At 58.0% G+C, this 16,547-nt stretch overlaps 1 protein-coding gene across 3 annotated transcripts in view; it reads left to right on the top strand.

Moving 5' to 3' along the window:
* Positions 1-290: 290 nt before the first annotated feature.
* The window catches only part of PPFIA4 (PTPRF interacting protein alpha 4), a gene marked incomplete at both ends in the record, with an annotated part of 29,771 nt that continues 13,514 nt past the window's right edge, over positions 291-16,547 (top strand). For 2 of the 3 annotated variants that reach the window (XM_080632754.1, XM_080632752.1), the window contains 11 exons: positions 291-527; positions 8,341-8,442; positions 8,566-8,730; positions 9,270-9,344; positions 9,788-9,883; positions 10,300-10,521; positions 10,918-11,064; positions 11,180-11,318; positions 11,896-11,975; positions 12,718-12,849; positions 15,388-15,450. In XM_080632754.1, the coding sequence (XP_080488880.1) occupies positions 291-527; positions 8,341-8,442; positions 8,566-8,730; positions 9,270-9,344; positions 9,788-9,883; positions 10,300-10,521; positions 10,918-11,064; positions 11,180-11,318; positions 11,896-11,975; positions 12,718-12,849; positions 15,388-15,450 (1,458 nt within the window). Of the gene's footprint in view, positions 528-8,340; positions 8,443-8,565; positions 8,731-9,269; positions 9,352-9,787; positions 9,884-10,299; positions 10,522-10,917; positions 11,065-11,179; positions 11,319-11,895; positions 11,976-12,717; positions 12,850-15,387; positions 15,451-16,547 lie in introns of all 3 variants that reach the window. The other variant, XM_080632753.1, reaches the window with a different exon arrangement.

Genomic DNA, 16,547 nt, shown 5'->3' with positions numbered 1-16,547 from the left:
CACGAGGGACCCTGGCAGTGACAAGCAGCCAAACGGGGAGATTTAAGACTGCAAGGACCTTGTTGGTGCCAGGGACGTTGCTCCATCCCCGCCGGAGTGATGCCAGCTTCTGCCTAGCACCCAAGAGGAAGGGATGGGGGATCCCCCCCACCTTCACCACCCCATTGCCCCCTCCCGTGCTGGCTCCCGTGACCCACAGGAGCCTGTAGCTACGTGATCAGGGTCGCGCAGCTCAACAGCACCCACCACCCACCTCACCTTCAGGACCCTCACCCATCCCTTGCCCCGCCATGATGTGCGAGGTGATGCCCACCATCAGCGAGGGGGACCCGCTGGGGCCCCCCCAGGGCTCGGAGGCGGATGCTGACTTCGAGCAGCTGATGGTGAACATGCTGGACGAGAGGGACAAGCTGCTGGACACGCTGCGGGAGACCCGCGAGACGCTCGCTGTCACCCAGAGCCGCCTGCAAGAGACCCTGCGGGAGCGGGACCAGCTCCAGAGGCAGCTCAACTCGGCCCTCCCCCAGGTAAGGGCCTGCCTCTGGGATGAGCAGGAGCCTTCACTGCGGCATCCAATGGCAATGGGAGGCTTGGAGGTGGGTTTTAGCTCCAGAAAGGTGGAGCTGGCGTGGGAGCGGGGATGCTGCTGGATGCGTTGCGCCTCGTGGCAATGGTAAATCCCATGGGTTCTCTCTGCCAAGCCAAGCCGCAGCCACCTTGGATGTTGGTAGCCCTCATTGGTCTGTGTGGCCATGCAGGGAGGTGTGGGACCACAATCCCCGCTGTTGCACAGGGAATGGATATGGAGAAGGGGAAAAACATTCCTGAGGGCATCCTAGGGTGCCAGGAGGCAAATGCAGAGCCTGTGCTCATACACTGGGGATGCTGGGGTCAGAAGAGGATGAGATGGATCAGCCTCACAGGGCTGTGCAGGGTGGAGCTGAGCTCTTCACCTTCCCTGTGGAGTCTTGTGGGGCAGCACATGGTATCCCAGGGCCCAGACATGGGGGAGGCAGGATCTGGGGGGCTTTCACACTACCCCATTGTGGATGTGATGTGGGGAGAAGGGGAAACAGGAGGCTTTGAATGTTTGTTGCTCTGACTGTGCCAATGCTGACACTTCGGATCCTGCTTGCTTGGTGCTGGGGTTTGCGGCACCCTAGGGAGACAGGGGATAACGAATGGTGGCACAAGCCAGGATAGAGCTTGGAATGGTGTCTGGCCAGCTCTCACATCCCTCCTCTGCTTGGGGCTGGGGACACGGATCTGGAGGAAGGCAGCCTGTGTGTCCTTGCACAGAGCTGGGCTGCTCCTAGAACCATAGAACCATAGACTCACAGAATGGTTTGGGTTGGAAAGGACCTTAAAGCTCATCCAGTCCCAACCCCTGCCACGGGCAGGGACCCCTTCCACTGGAGCAGCTTGCTCCAAGCCCCTGTGTCCAACCTGGCCTTGAGCACTGCCAGGGATGGGGCAGCCACAGCTTCTCTGGGCACCCTGGGCCAGCGCCTCAGCACCCTCACAGGGAAGAGCTTCTTCCTTAGATCCAATCTAAACTTGCCCTGTTTCAGTTTGAACCCATCACCCCTTGTCCTATCCCTACAGTCCCTGATGAAGAGTCCCTCTCCAGCATCCTTGTAGCCCCCTTCAGACACTGGAAGCTGCTCTGAGGTCTCCACGCAGCTTCTCTTCTCCAGGCTGAGCACCCCAATGTTCTGATCCTGTCTTCAGAAAGTCCCATCTCTGCCCAGGCTGCTGAAAGCAAAAACCCCACCAGAGCTTCCCCAGGAGCTCCTGGGTTCCCCATGGATGAGTTGCTCCCTGTCCCCAGAGATGTGCTGAGGTGCGTCCAAGTGCTGAGTGCAGGCAGAGCCACCACCACCACCTCCCGTGTGCTGGGGGCTCGCATCCCCTCTGCTCCTGCCTCTGTTGCCTGTGCACACTGGAGAGAGCAGCCCAGGTCATGCCGAGCACCCGCTGCCCGCCCCGCACAGTGCCTGGGATTAAGGGACCGCACGGATTTAGTCTCCATCCCTGCTCCAGCAAAGGGATGTGCAGTGCTCCTGTGCACAAGGAACAGTTCCTTGTGCAGTGCTTCTGCACAAGGAACAAACCGCGATCCCCCTGGGTGCCTCCACTTCCAGCACCACAGCGAGGGATGTAAGGATGTGACCAGGGAGCTGGGACTCATGGGGAATGTCCTGGAGCTGCTGCTGCCTGTCCCTGCCCAGGCTGCCTGGGCACGGCAGCACCCGGTGCCCACCGGCTGCCCTCATGGGAGATGAGGGCTTGGAATGAACCCGGGGAGCAAACCCACAGGCGCTCACCTGCCCAATGGGATTAATCCCAGCATGTGCATGTACCAGGTAAGTGGGATGCGGCGGGTCTCTTCCCCAGGGCACTGAGTGGGGGCATTCCAAGGGTCTGTCCCATCTTTTTCCTCATCTGTGAGCCCTTTTACCCAGGAGCAGCGTGTCAGACCCCATTGGGATGGGATTCAAGCTGGATTGCTTGAAGAAACCCTATTTTGGGGGCAGATTGGGCACCTATTCTTGTCAGCGGCCACAACCTTTCCGCATGTCACTGAAGAGCCCAGCCCTGGCTGGGGGGGATGAGCTGCCTGGGGATGTTGGGGTAGGTGGTGGCTGGGGGATGTGGCACTCTGCATCCTTTCAGGGCACAGGATCCAGAGTGCTGGCAAAGCCATCAATGGGGCAGGCAGGAAATGTGCTCTGGGGTGAAGCCCTGCTTGGGGCGGGCAGGGATGCTCCAGGGATGCTCCTGCCTTGCTCCTGTGGGGTTTGGTTGCTGCGTGGCCAAGCCGTCTCCCCTGGGCATCCCTCAGTCCCTAAAAGGCAGAACTCCAGAACTATTTCCCAGGGAGCCTAAGCTGCCTTAATGCTTCTTACATGATTTATTTATTCATGGGGGAGTGCTGAGCGTGACTTAATCGGGCTGAAAGCTCTCGGCTCCAATCCCTCTGCCCTCCCCGCTTGTGCAGGGGGGGATGCGGTTGAGGACCAAGCCCTGGCTCTGGGTGCTCTCGGCAGCACCCTGCAGCCCTGGCATTGCTTGCAGCTCCCTCCTGCCTGGCCACCAGCTTGAGCTCTGCTCTGCTCTCCTGGAGGCAGGTGGCATCCAGGGATGCGAATAGAATCACAGGATCACAGAATAGTCAGGGTTGGAAAGGACCTTAAGATCATCCAGTTCCAACCCCCTGCCATGGGCAGGGACACCTCACACTAAACCATGGCACCCCAGGCTCTGTCCAACCTGGCCTTGAACACCACCAGGGATGGAGCATTCACAGCTTCCCTGGGCAACCCATTCCAGTGCCTCAGCACCCTCACAGGGAAGAATTTCTTCCTTAGATCCAATCTAAACTTCCCCTGTTTCAGTCTGAACCCATCACCCCTTGTCCTATCCCTACAGTCCCTGATGAAGAGTCCATCCCCAGCATCCTTGTAGGCCCCCTAACACGCAGAGCTCCAGGTGTATCCGGATGTGCTGCGTTCCTCCTGTCCTGCAGGGCTTGGGGCTTGGCAGGAGTCCCTGTCCCCAGCTCTGCCATGAGGACAATGGGCTCCCACATTTCACAGGGGCTACTGCTGCTTCTTCCTTCATAGCCCCTCTGCTGCCCCTTGGGGTTGCAGGGACACCTTCCACTAGAGCAGGTTGCTCCAGCCTGGCCTTGAGCACTTCCAGGGATGGGGCATTTCAGAGTTAACATCGGGAGGTAACACTTGCAAAAAGCAGCGTGAAAAGAGGCTCCTCAGCAGCTCCAGGCAGAGGGAAACCACTCCCTGGGTGAGAGCCCTCAAGGTTTTGGGCAAGGATGGAGGGATCTGATGGTTCAGGTCTTGCTCCGACAAGATCGGGGCGCTGAGATGTTGGGTTCCTGCTTGCTCGGCTGTGCAGTGCTCCTCCCTGAGTAATCCTGCATGGAAATCCACATCCTGGCTGCATGTGGAGAGGGGAGGACACCAGCTCTCCTGCAGTCACAGTGCTGTAGCCGGGAGGTCCAGGACACGCCACTGCCCTGCGTGGTGCTGAGGGTGGGCGATGGTTGAAGCCCTGGGTTTACCCGGTGGGATTTAGTCTCTGTAATCCCATGCTGCACACAGGGGTTGTGTTTATCCCCTCTGCTGTGCTTTCGGGCTTTCCCAGCATCCTGCACCTCTCCTGGGACACAAGAAGGAGCCGGGTGGTGGCTTTGCCAGTTCCCACCATAGACAGGCAGATGCTGGGGCTCCAACTGCTGCTTTCCCATCGTGGGCATCCTTCCACGTCCCCTCCATTGCACACCTGCCCTGGCAGGAGGAATCATTCCTATCAGGGGCTTTAAAATGGTGGAGCAAGGCCAGAGGAGGCCATGAGGATGCTCAGGGGCTGGAGCAGCTCCTGTATGGAGCCAGGATGAGAACACTGGGGCTGTTCAGCCTGGAGAAGAGAAGCTGCGTGGAGACCTCAGAGCAGCTTCCAGTGTCTGAAGGGGGCTACAAGGATGCTGGAGAGGGACTCTTCATCAGGGACTGGAGTGATAGGACAAGGGGTGATGGGTTCAAACTGAAACAGGGGAAGTTTAGATTGGATCTAAGGCAGAAGCTCTTCCCTGTGAGGGTGCTGAGGCGCTGGCCCAGGGTGCCCAGAGAAGCTGTGGCTGCCCCATCCCTGGCAGTGTTCAAGGCCAGGTTGGACACAGGGGCTTGGAGCAAGCTGCTCCAGTGGAAGGGGTCCCTGCCTGTGGGAGGGGTTGGAGCTGGAGGAGCTTTAAGGTCCCTTCCAACTCAAACCATTCCGTGAGTCTGTAATTCTATGAAATGCCGTCAATCCTGCAGCTGGAGGCACTTTGTTCCCAAGGCTCAGGTGTGTTGGAGCAGCAGCCACGCTCCTTGCTTTGGAGGCAGAAGACGGCTCTGGGCTGAGCGCTTTTGCACTTCAGCTTATTCATGCTCTGAGTCTTCTCCCCTGAGCTTCCTAAACCTCTCCTTGCTTTCCAGGCATCTCTATGTAACTGCTTCTGGCCTAACTCGAGCTCTTCCCTGTGCCTTCCTCACTGATGCAGCCAAGGGGGAAGACCCCAAACCCCCAGAGGAGGAAGGCACCAAACATGCCTGGTGCTGCCTGAAGATCCAAGCCCTGAGCCACAACACTCCATTTCAGTACCCTGTTGTGGTGCTCCAGGTTTCCATCCCTGCTCCCTCCACCCTGCTCCCCTCTGTCCCAGGGCTTGGGGCTGATCCCAGCCCTGTGCTTTGGGTGGTTCTAATCCAAATGAACCCCTTCCCAGGCTGCTGGGCTTCCTGCAGGCTCCTGAGGGCTCCCAGGGCTGTGTCTCAGCATCTATTATTTGACTGAAGATTAGGCACCTCTCCTTCACTTTCTAATCCGTTTATAGGTGTCCCTGCTTAGCTTGAGAGCTTATCAGCCTTGCTGGGGCGCTCAGCCCAGGATCTGACCAGCTATTCCTGCTGGGATGGAGGGCTCAGAGAGGAGCAGCCCGATGGGGTAGGGTTGGGCAGGAGCATAGGATGCTGGAGAGGAGCTCTTCATCAGGGACTGTAGGGATAGGACAAGGGGTGATGGGTTCAAACTGAAACAGGGGAAGTTCAGGTTGGATCTGAGGCAGAAGCTCTTCCCTGTGAGGGTGCTGAGGCGCTGGCCCAGGGTGCCCAGAGAAGCTGTGGCTGCCCCATCCCTGGCAGTGTTCGAGGCCAGGTTGGACACAGGGGCTTGGAGCAAGCTGCTCCAGTGGAAGGGGTCCCTGCCCGTGGCAGGGGTTGGAGCTGGATGATCCTAAGGTCCCTTCAACCCAAACCCTCCTGTGGTTCTATGATGATGCTGGGAGTGGAGCCAGCACCACGCTTTCACCCGCTGACCCATGTCTGGCAGCGGGTGGCCGCGGGGGGGGCTGCCCGTGTCTCTCCAGCAGATTTTCCCTCTTTAATCTCTTGGCATTCTGGGATGGAAGCATCGCTGTGGGCTCAATCTGTGCAGCTCGGCCAGCCCGGGCCGTGCAGGGTGAGGAGGGCTGAGTGCTGCTCATCCCTGTCCCCTGCGTGGCATCCCTCCTCCCTTGCTGCCTCCAATACCTTGTCCCAAGCCATCCCATGCCACATGTAGCTCTGTTCACCCCAGTAGGGAGAACATCCATGTCCACAGCCCCCATTTGCCCTGCAAGCCATGGGGCAGAGGAAGAGGTTTGGACTCTTTGCAGATCTGGGAGCTTTGGATCCACAAGGTCCCTTCCCCAAGGCTGGGAGCAGCGATGTGTCACCCACCATTACAGCTTGACAGGGATGTAGCAGCCCATCAGATCCCATCACAGCTGGAAGGAAGCTTTTGCTGAGCTCCTCCAGCTTTGCTGCCTGTCTCTTGGCATATTGAAGGGCCAGGGGAGTGACATATCCCCAGCTCTGAAGCAGAAAGTAGGGAATGGGCACCTAATCTGACAGCTCCTTCTGTCACTCCCACACCAGTGTTCCCAGGCTCAATATAATCCACAGGGATGCTCAGGAGCTGCTCGCTCTTGCTGACAGCACGTGCATAACCCAGCAATGTGCTCCCATATGCATGTGCTAATGGGCTGTGCTGAGCCCTAATTCCCACTGGCTGGAAGAGCACAGCTCCGGAAGAGGCTTGGCCGGCACCATGGAGTCCTGTGGTGGGGTTCACCCTGGCTGTGGAGTGGTCCAAGAGCAAGGGTAGGATGGTGCCTGGGCATGGCAGAGGCTGGTGATGGAGGTTTGGGGTGCTGTGATTGATTTGGGGGACAACTGATGGGCACAGGGATGACCACAGAGCTGGAGTGGTTGCCGGGGAAGCGAATGGATCTGGAAAGGAGCTCAGGGATTCAGGCCCTGGGGCAATGCTGCAGTGAGGATGCCCGGGGGCAGCAGCCCTGAGGCGTGGTGATGGGCAGAAAGCAGCTGTTTAGAGGGACAGTGACTGATTTTGGCCTCTGCAATTGCTCTTTCCCTTCCTCCACATTGCAGCACACTCGAGTCCTGTCCCGCTGTGGGGTCTCAGCATCACCAGCAGTACCAGCATCCCCCCCCAGCCCTGGGCTAGAAACCACACCAGTGCGAGCAGCTTGGGGTAGGAAGGGAGAGGGAAAAGCTGGCTGGGACAAAGAGAGGTTAAAAAGCTCGGAGGGGGGATGTCAGCTATTGCAACCTAAACCTTAACATTTTGCTTCCGTTTGAAGGGGTTTGATTTGTTGGACTTCAACATGAAAGTGGATTTCATGCTGTAAAACATCTCGCAGCCCCCAGTGAGATTTGGGCTGTTAATGCTCAGCCAAATCCTCCTCAGCTGCTTTGGAAACCCTTCTGCTTTTCACGTTCTTCTCAACACTGTGAAACTGGTGTCAGTTTGGGAAAAATTTCCACATTTGCATTTTTCACCCCAAAATTCCCCAGCTGCGGAATGTCGCTTAGTGCTGGCACCACTTAGTGACCGGGAAAGGAACTGGGAGCAATGGGAGGGTGCTCCTGGGCTAACTCAGGTGCTGGGCTTTCGTTTCCTAAGGGAAACTGAACTCTCCTGCATCCCAGGAACTCGGGAGCGAGTTTCCTGTCCCCTCCGCCACAGTCACAAACACGACTGCTCTGTTTCTGAGGAGCCCATCGCATCCCAAAGGATGTGCTGGCTCTGCTTTGGCACTGCCCTGTGCATGGCTCTTCCCTGCTGGCTGTCACCTGCCTGGAGGGAGCAGTGACTGGAGCAAGAGCTGGTGGTGCCAGGCACATCTCCTGCAGTGCCTCATCTCTCTCAGCTGGGATTTGAGGTGTGCGGGTGCCCCACACGACGGCTGATGGGGCCCCCCATGCTGGATTGGGGCAGCTCTTGCTCTTAGGAAGGAGATTGTGGATGATGCCTGACCCTGAGGCCATGGCAGAGGCAGTTTTGGGGCCGGGGGACTCATCCTGGCTGGCTGTGGCTTTGTGGTGAGCTTTAGCCTGATGGGATCCTCCAAGGTGGGTCTTGCGGATGGTGCTGTGCAACGTCAAGGGGATACTGTGGTGGCCTTGGCTGGGATGCTTTAAATGCATCCAAATAGCACCTCTGGGGCTGTTGAGCAGTTTCTTGTGTCATTGGACATCAAACCAAATGGATAAATATTGGGATGCTGCGTTCTTCCTTGTCCAAAGCACTTGGGGGAGGCAGCACTAGGTCACCTCCCAGCCTGGCAGTGCTTCTCCACTGATTTCTCAGTGTTCCTCTTGGTGTCACCATCTCTCACTGGTTGGGTTTGGATGGGAGATGCTCTGTCTGGAGATCCTGCCAGAAGTCTCCATCCCACTCTCCCTGATCACTTCCATGCCCTGATTCCTGCAGGAGTTTGCCACACTGACACGGGAGCTCAGTGCGTGCCGGGAGCAGCTCCTGGAGAGGGAAGAGGAGATCTCAGAGCTGAAAGCCGAGCGCAATAACACCCGGGTAAGCACATGGAACCTGCTGCCTGCCTTCCAGGCCTCAGGAATGCGGGACAATGCGGGCTGCTGGGCTGATAGCAGCATTGAGAGCCCCGGGCTGTGAGAGCCTCCCTCCTGCCTCTTGCAGCTCTTGCTGGAGCACTTGGAGTGCCTGGTGTCAAGGCATGAGCGGTCCCTGAGGATGACCGTGGTCAAGCGTCAGGCCCAGTCACCATCCGGGGTCTCCAGTGAGGTCGAGGTGCTCAAGGCACTCAAGTCACTCTTCGAGCATCACAAGGCGCTAGATGAAAAGGTGAGGCAGGCTCTGAGCCCTCCTTCTCCAACCCTCCTCCTCCCTCCCGCTGGATGCTGTTCTTACTGTTAAGCTGGGTGGTAACATGGGGTCCCTCAGGAGGAAGCTTTCTGGATATCCAAAAGCTTCAGCATCCTCATTTTAGGAGCTGGTGGGGCTGCCAAGGAGATGCTGTGGGTTTGAGGCTGTTGGAGATGGGGATCTTGCTTCCCTGGGTAACTCATGGTGATGGCGAGTGCTGGTGTTTGGTACCCTGGTTCAGTCCTGTTACAACTGTTGTTGTTCCTTCTGATTCATTCGCCTCAAGCATCTCCTTCCTCTGCTAAAAGATGTCCTCAGGCTGGCCTGGCCGTAGGTCTCCAAGTCAGCTTGGCTCAGGCTGTTCCTCTCCAACTGGAGCATCCCTGAGCCTGTTCCCTGGATGTGAACACACCTGAGCCTGGCTGCAGCCAGAAACAGGGTCTGGGAGCTGATGCAGATTCTGGACACCCACATCACAGATAAATGATGGCCTTTCCCATTGCCTTACCCACCTGCAGGTCAGGGAACGCTTGCGAGCAGCCTTAGAGCGAGTGGCAACCTTGGAGGAGCAGCTCGTGGATGCCCATCGGCAGGTAAGAGGTGTTTGAGCAGCCAACCGTGGGCCTTTGGTGGGCACCCACTGCGCTGGGACTGCACCATGTCACGACGGTGAATTCCAGTTGAATTTGCTGGAATAGTACCCGCAAAACATGGTGCAGAGCAGAGAAATGGCATTTGGGCACTTTTAATGTAAGACTTTAACTCTAAACTTGCCATTCACATGAAGCATTGGCTGTGTTCAAGTGAATACTCCATGCAAAATAAACAGGCTTCATCCTCCATCAGCGCTGAGCCTTCACAGCATCTCTGCCTTCCCTTTCCCTCTATCCCCCCAGTTCCTCCCCATCCACATCCACCAGGTGGAGGAAACCAGCCCGAAGCTGGTTGCAGATCCGGGTGCTCCTGGGCTGTCCCCACCAGCAGCCGCTCAGGCTGCTCTCATGTCCCTCCTTGAGGAATCCCTGTTCTCATGCAGGTGGCAGCTCTGCAGCAAGGCGCCGTGCGGGAGGCCCCGCTGGGAGAGCGGGATGAGAGGGAGCCCAAGGAGCCAGCACAGAAGCTTCCCTGGAAGGTGAGAGCCCTGGAACCCCCTGCTCTGACCGCGCTCACTGAGGCCATCGTGTCTCCAAACCCCTCGTGGCTGGCTCCAGGGTGCTGAAAAGCTTTTCCTCTGTCCCCTGGTTCAGTTCCCTGGGAAATACCCTTTCTGGTGGATACAGGCTACATCTGAGCAGATGGGAGTTTGTGCTCCCCCTGGGGTGCTCCATGGGGCTGTGATTCCCAGAGATGCTTTGGGAAGCCCTTAGCCATCCCTATTGCATGTGAGAAGCCACATCCCTGGCTAGCGGAGCCTGTTGACAGGGGTCCCAGAGCCCCATGTCCCCACTCCTCACCACCCCACTGGGTCCCTGCAGGGCCGTGTTCCCCCATTGCTAGCCCATGCTCTGGGGCAGCCCAGCATCCATCTCCCTCTCTGGTGCCTTGCAGCGGCTCTCCAACGGCTCAGTGCACCCGGACGATGAGGCAGGGCGGGTGGTGGAGCTGCAGGAGCTGCTGGAGAAGCAGAACTACGAGGTGGTCCAGGCCAAGGAGCGCATCTCTGCCTTGGCTGCCAGCGTTGCTGAGCTGGAGGAGGACCTCGGCACCGCCAGGAAGGATCTGATCAAGTCGGAGGAGATGAGCAGCAAGTACCAGAGGGACCTCCGTGAGGTTAGACCCTGCCCTCTCACACTGCCAAGCCTCTTGCAGAGACATCCACAGCAGCTTCCACTTGCTCTGGATTGGGAAGGGATTGGAGCTTCTGTTTTATGCAGGGTTCCACAAAAGAGGCCCCTGCCTTTGGGAGGTTGTCCCCAAGCCCATCAGCAGAGCATCTCTGAGGTTATAAGCAGACACTGAGATACCCGGCTGGGCTGCAGACCTGGGGCACTGAGCTGTGGCCATGCTGGAAGATGCCGCTGTGGTTGCTTGCCTCTCCCTTTATTGCTCTGCTGTGAAGAGTGGAGCAGGGTTTTCATGGCATGCTTGGACTCAGGGCTGGGTGGCCCAGTTATTGCCAGGTCAGTGGTTACTGGTCAGGGTGTGACAGCCCTGTCACTTCCCCAGGCCCTGGCTCAGAAGGAGGACATGGAGGAGAGGATCACCACGCTGGAGAAGCGCTACCTGGCAGCCCAGCGAGAGGCCACCTCCATCCATGACCTCAATGACAAGCTGGAAAGCGAATTGGCCAACAAGGAGTCCCTGCACCGCCAGGTACCGAGCCTGCACCCAAAGACTCCCCATGACCCTGGGCACTTGGGAGGGAGAAGTGGGTGCTGAGGACGGGACCAGCCTTGGTGCTGGGCACCCACCCTGCCCTGTCCCACAGTGTGAGGAGAAGGCCCGGCACCTGCAGGAGCTGCTGGAGCTGGCGGAGCAGAAGCTGCAGCAGACGATGCGGAAGGCAGAGACGCTGCCCGAGGTGGAAGCAGAGCTGGCTCAGCGCATCGCTGCGCTCACCAAGGCAAGTGCTGGGGCACCAGGGCCAAAGGGAGAGCAGAGACCAGGGGAGGAGGCAGCTCTGGCCACCATGGGTGCCACCCTGCTCTCGGGGCTGTGCTGTCTTCTGCTTCCCCATGGCTGCAGGGACAATGAGCTGGTTTTGAAGCTCTCCACATGTCCTGCATGCATGGGGCTTGCTCCCTTCCCTCAGCTCCTTTCTCCGAGGCGTAGATGGTCCTGTTGGGGTAGATGCCCTTTGGCTTGTGCTGGGATCACTCCGGGATAAGGAGGAAGAGGAAGGACCCAGGCTGGATCTGGGAGGGTGCGGGCCTGGAGGGAGGTTGGATGCACCAGCCCTGCACTTCCTGAGTGCTGCAGCGGGTGCTCGGTTCCGCACAGAGCACCTCCAGCTCCCATCACCTTGCTATCGGGGCCGGTTTGGGCTCACAGCACACAGCCAGCCGTGGCAGGGATGCAGGCAGTGGGAGAGAGCCCTCCATCGTGGGAAGGATGCAGATGCAGGGATGGAAGGAGGGACGCGGGAAGGTCTGCAGGCTTTTGGGGAGCATCATCCGAGAGGGCTGCTCTGCTTTTCCCAGGCAGAAGAGAGGCACGGGAGCATCGAGGAGCATCTCCGGCAGCTGGAGAGTCAGCTGGAGGAGAAGAACCAGGAGCTGGCCAGGGTAATTGATGCTCAGCCTGGGCAGGGGGGGTCCTGGTGAGTCCTGATCTGGTTAATTCCTCCCCACCCAGGATCTCTTAAACTAGAGCCATACAGGAGCTCATGACGCTCTGCTGTGATTTCCCTCTCTCCCAGGCATCCAAGCACTGCTGTCAGCGTGCCACATCCCTCCTCTCCCAGCATCATCCCTTGGGGCAACCTGGGACCCCACACACAGGGAGGAGAAGGGGAAGCTCCAGCAGCATTTCCCCAAGCCTGGATCAGCAGCAGGATGAGACCAAAGGGCACTGGGAGCAAAGAGTGCTGCCCCTCAAAGAGACAGAGAGGCTGAGCTGATGGGTCATGGGCTGCACAGTCCCTGCTGTGCTCCTTAGGCAGCGGCTGGGCTGTCCATGCGGGAGGTTGTGATGCTCATGTCCCAGGTTGCTCAGGTGGGATTAGAGCCCCTGGGAAGCCCCAGGTTGTTTTGGCCTAGGACAGACCTTTGCAAATCACCAAAGCACTCACTGGGATCTGGAATGTTCCCCCCAGTGTGGCTGTCCCTGGTTGCAGAGGTGAAGCTTTCCTGAGGGGCAGGCAGGACAGGAATCCTATGCTCTCTCCTGTTCATCCCTGGCTGGGGAATGCAGAGCCCAGCAGAGCCGCAGCAGTGGGGCTGATCTGTGCTGTGAGGGGAGGGTTTGTCCCCAGCAGCAGGGACGGGGTGGCAGGAGGGGCTCACGTGTTGCTGTTGGCTCCTTCAGGCCCGGCAGCGGGAGAAGATGAACGAGGAGCACAACAAGCGGCTCTCAGACACCGTGGACCGGCTGCTGAGCGAGTCCAATGAGCGGCTGCAGCTCCACCTCAAGGAGAGGATGGCGGCCTTGGAGGAGAAGGTAGCGCTGGGGAGTCCTCGGGGGGGGCTGAGGGGGATCTGCGTGGTCTGCAGCCCCTCTGGCGCAGAGCCTCAGCCACAGCACAGGGGTTTGGAGGTGCCTGTGCAGGGATGGAGAGATGGTCCCATGCAGGGATGGAGAAATGGTCCCATGCAGGGATGGAGAAATGGTCCCGTGCAGGGATGGAGAAATGGTCCCATGCAGGAGTGGAGAAATGGTCCCATGCAGGAGTGGAGAAATGGTCCCATGCAGGGATGGAGAAATGGTCCCATGCAGGAGTGGAGAACTGGTCCCATGCAGGGATGGAGAAATGGTCCCATGCAGGGATGGAGAAATGGTCCCATGCAGGGATGGAGAAATGGTCCCATGCAGGGATGGAGAAATGGTCCCATGCAGGAGTGGAGAAGTGGTCCCATGCAGGGATGGAGAAATGGTCCCATGCAGGAGTGGAGAAATGGTCCCATGCAGGGATGGAGAAATGGTCCCATGCAGGGATGGAGAAATGGTCCCATGCAGGAGTGGAGAAATGGTCCCATGCAGGAGTGGAGAAATGGTCCCATGCAGGGATGGAGAAGTGGTCCCATGCAGGAGTGGAGAAATGGTCCCATGCAGGGATGGAGAAATGGTCCCATGCAGGGATGGAGAAATGGTCCCATGCAGGGATGGAGAAATGGTCCCATGCAGGGATGGAGAAATGGTCCCATGCAGGGATGGAGAAATGGTTCCCATGCAGGAGTGGAGAAATGGTCCCATGCAGGAGTGGAGAAATGGTCCCATGCAGGGATGGAGAAATGGTTCCCATGCAGGAGTGGAGAAATGGTCCCATGCAGGAGTGGAGAAATGGTTCCCATGCAGGAGTGGAGAAATGGTTCCCATGCAGGAGTGGAGAAATGGTTCCCATGCAGGAGTGGAGAAATGGTCCCATGCAGGAGTGGAGAAATGGTTCCCATGCAGGAGTGGAGAAATGGTCCCATGCAGGGATGGAGAAATGGTTCCCATGCAGGGGTGGAGAAGTGGTCCCATGCAGGGATGGAGAAATGGTCCCATGCAGGAGTGGAGAAGTGGTCCCATGCAGGAGTGGAGAAATGGTCCCATGCAGGGGTGGAGAAGTGGTCCCATGCAGGGATGGAGAAATGGTCCCATGCAGGGATGGAGAAATGGTCCCATGCGGGATGGAGAAATGGCCCCATGCAGGGATGGAGAAATGGTCCCATGCAGGGATGGAGAAATGGTCCCATGCAGGGATGGAGAAATGGTCCCATGCAGGGGTGGAGAAGTGGCCCCATGCAGGGATGGAGAAATGGTCCCATGCAGGGATGGAGAAGTGGTCCCATGCAGGATGCCAGCCAGGCACTGGGGCCGGTGGGAGCGCTGGGAAGTGTGCCCTGCATCAAACCCAACACTGCCACTGCCTTCCACCTCCAACAGCAGCAGGGTTTGTCCTGCTCTACTCCTCACTTCCCTGTGTCTCTTCTGCCTGTCCAAGCAAAACCCTGCTGCATTTTGCAGGTGAAAATGCAGTGTTCATCCTCTCCCACCTGCCCATCCCCTCCACATGCTGCCTTCAAACCTCCCTGTCTACAGCCCGACCTGCTCTGCCTGCTCCAAGCCAGGGCAGAGCCCGTGAGCAGCTCCCAGCTCCCACCCTGGGGCACTGGGCTTTCCTTAGAGGAGCCAGCTGGAGTTGCTGCCGCTTCCCAGCATGAATGCAATTAGCTGGGAGAGCAGGTGGCTCAGAGCAAGGATGAACCTCACAGTGCCAGTGGGAGGTCAGGCCTTGATAATTCACCTCTCTTTGGGGTCCTGCAGGGACCAGGCTCCCCTTAGCGAGTCAGAGCACAGAGGGCTTGCATCCCACAGCTGATGCCTCCAGGACTGGGTCTGTCTCTCCTGCTGCTCTGCAGCTCCTGTGCCCAACCAGATGTGGCTGTGCCAGCGTGTCCAGGCATTCAGCACGTAGGTCCGAGTGGCTCTGGGTAAAGAGCAGGACCTAACACATGGGGCTGAGTCTCAATTTCCACCCCAGTAAACAACGAGGACCAGAGTGGTGGCACATCATCTGCTCCTGCTGCTGGCACTGGCGCACCCAGAGCTTCTGCAGGTCTTTGCAGGCAAAAGTGATCCAAAAGAGAGCACTAGATCAGGTAGCTGCCAACACATCTGCTTTTCCCCTTGCTTATTCACTAGCTTAGATGTAGAGGATGTTTTTGCCCTCGATCCAGCCCAAGGAGTTCATCTCCTCTCAGATGCATTTCCTAATGCTGAAGCCCTGTCCTTCAAATCTCTAATCACTTGCCTGCCGTGGCCATAGCGTGGTGCTGCTGTGGGGCAGGAGCTGAGTGAGGGCAGCCCTGCTTGAGGAGCAGGGGGTTTATAGAGCAGATCCATTCACAGGTAGGTGAGGAGATGCTCGGTGGCCATCGCTGTCCCGCGTGCCAGGCGGTCCCATGCTGGCCGTTCCCAGGAGGCCGTTTCCTAAATGGTCTCTCTTTTTCTTTCCTGTTTTTGTTCCCTTTTCTTTTGTTTCGTTTTCCAAAGAACACTTTGTTACAAGAGCTGGAAAATACCCAAAAGCAGATAGAGGAGCACCAGCACGACAAGGTAAATGCGGTTGCAGGGAGCCTGCCCCAGTGACTGCGCTTCCTCGCTCCTAATTCCTGGCTAGTGGCAGTCGTGGCTCCTAAAATGCCCTAGTTTTGGAGGAGCTGGGATCCCAAAGCACCCAGCAGCAGGAGGCCACAAACTAAGCCATGGATGGAAGCTGCCACCCACCCCTCTGGAGACCCCGGTTTGGTTCCCTGACAGGCATGTTCAGTCCCATCTCCATGTTTCTATCCCGTTCATCCATCCCCAACTCCCTGAGGACAGCAGTAAGGCTGGGATGGCTTCACCTCAGGCAGCCACATCCCCTTTATTCCTGAGGCTTTCTCAACCCCCTCACTCCAACTGGGGGAAGATCTGCTCCATGCCCAGCTTGCAGAAGGCCCTGTAGGTCTTCACACCTTCCTTGCTCTCACATAAAGCATCCAAGTAGGGTCTGCAACACAAGTCCACCACGTTGGCCTGTGCTGGAAAGCTGGAGGGTTACGGCTTTTTGAAGCAATGGGAGTTTTTGGGATATGCCCCATGTTTCATGCATGGTTGATTTCCCCCTTGCCCAGGGCCTTGCTCTCCCAGATGCTCCCAGCATCCCAATGTGGGCACTGCTCGTGCTTCCCAGCCATGGCTGCTGGATTAGGGCTGGCTCCAGGCAGAGGCAAAGCTCCAAGACCTTCCTGATGCTGCCTGCACATTGCACACCCTGGTTCAGCCTGTTTGCCCTGGGACTGGGTCCTGCTGGGCTGGAAGATCCATCTCCCTGTGTCCCTTCCCGCTCACATCTCCTGTAGGACAGCACAGCCACGTAGCGCAGGCACAGGTTCCTGTGAGGATGGGACTGGCAGCAGGAGAGACAGGACCAGCAGCACGTTTGGCCAACTGGTCCCTCACTGCTGGCCCCACACATGCAGCATGGAGCAAACCCAGAGCATCCCAGCGGGACTGATCTTCCTTCATCTCTCAAAGCAGCATCGCTTCGAGCACGCGTGTGTCTGTCTGTCTGGCCTGTGATCACTTCCTCCCTTCGCGGCATCACCCCAGCATCGCCATTCACTGTCGCCTGCATGAGCTGTTTCTTTCCCGATGTGCCAAAGGTGCTT

The sequence above is a fragment of the Psittacula echo genome (assembly GCF_963264785.1).
Source record: "Psittacula echo genome assembly, chromosome: 22".
Classification (NCBI taxonomy): domain Eukaryota; kingdom Metazoa; phylum Chordata; class Aves; order Psittaciformes; family Psittacidae; genus Psittacula; species Psittacula echo.
This window is presented reverse-complemented; position numbering and strand designations above follow the sequence as displayed.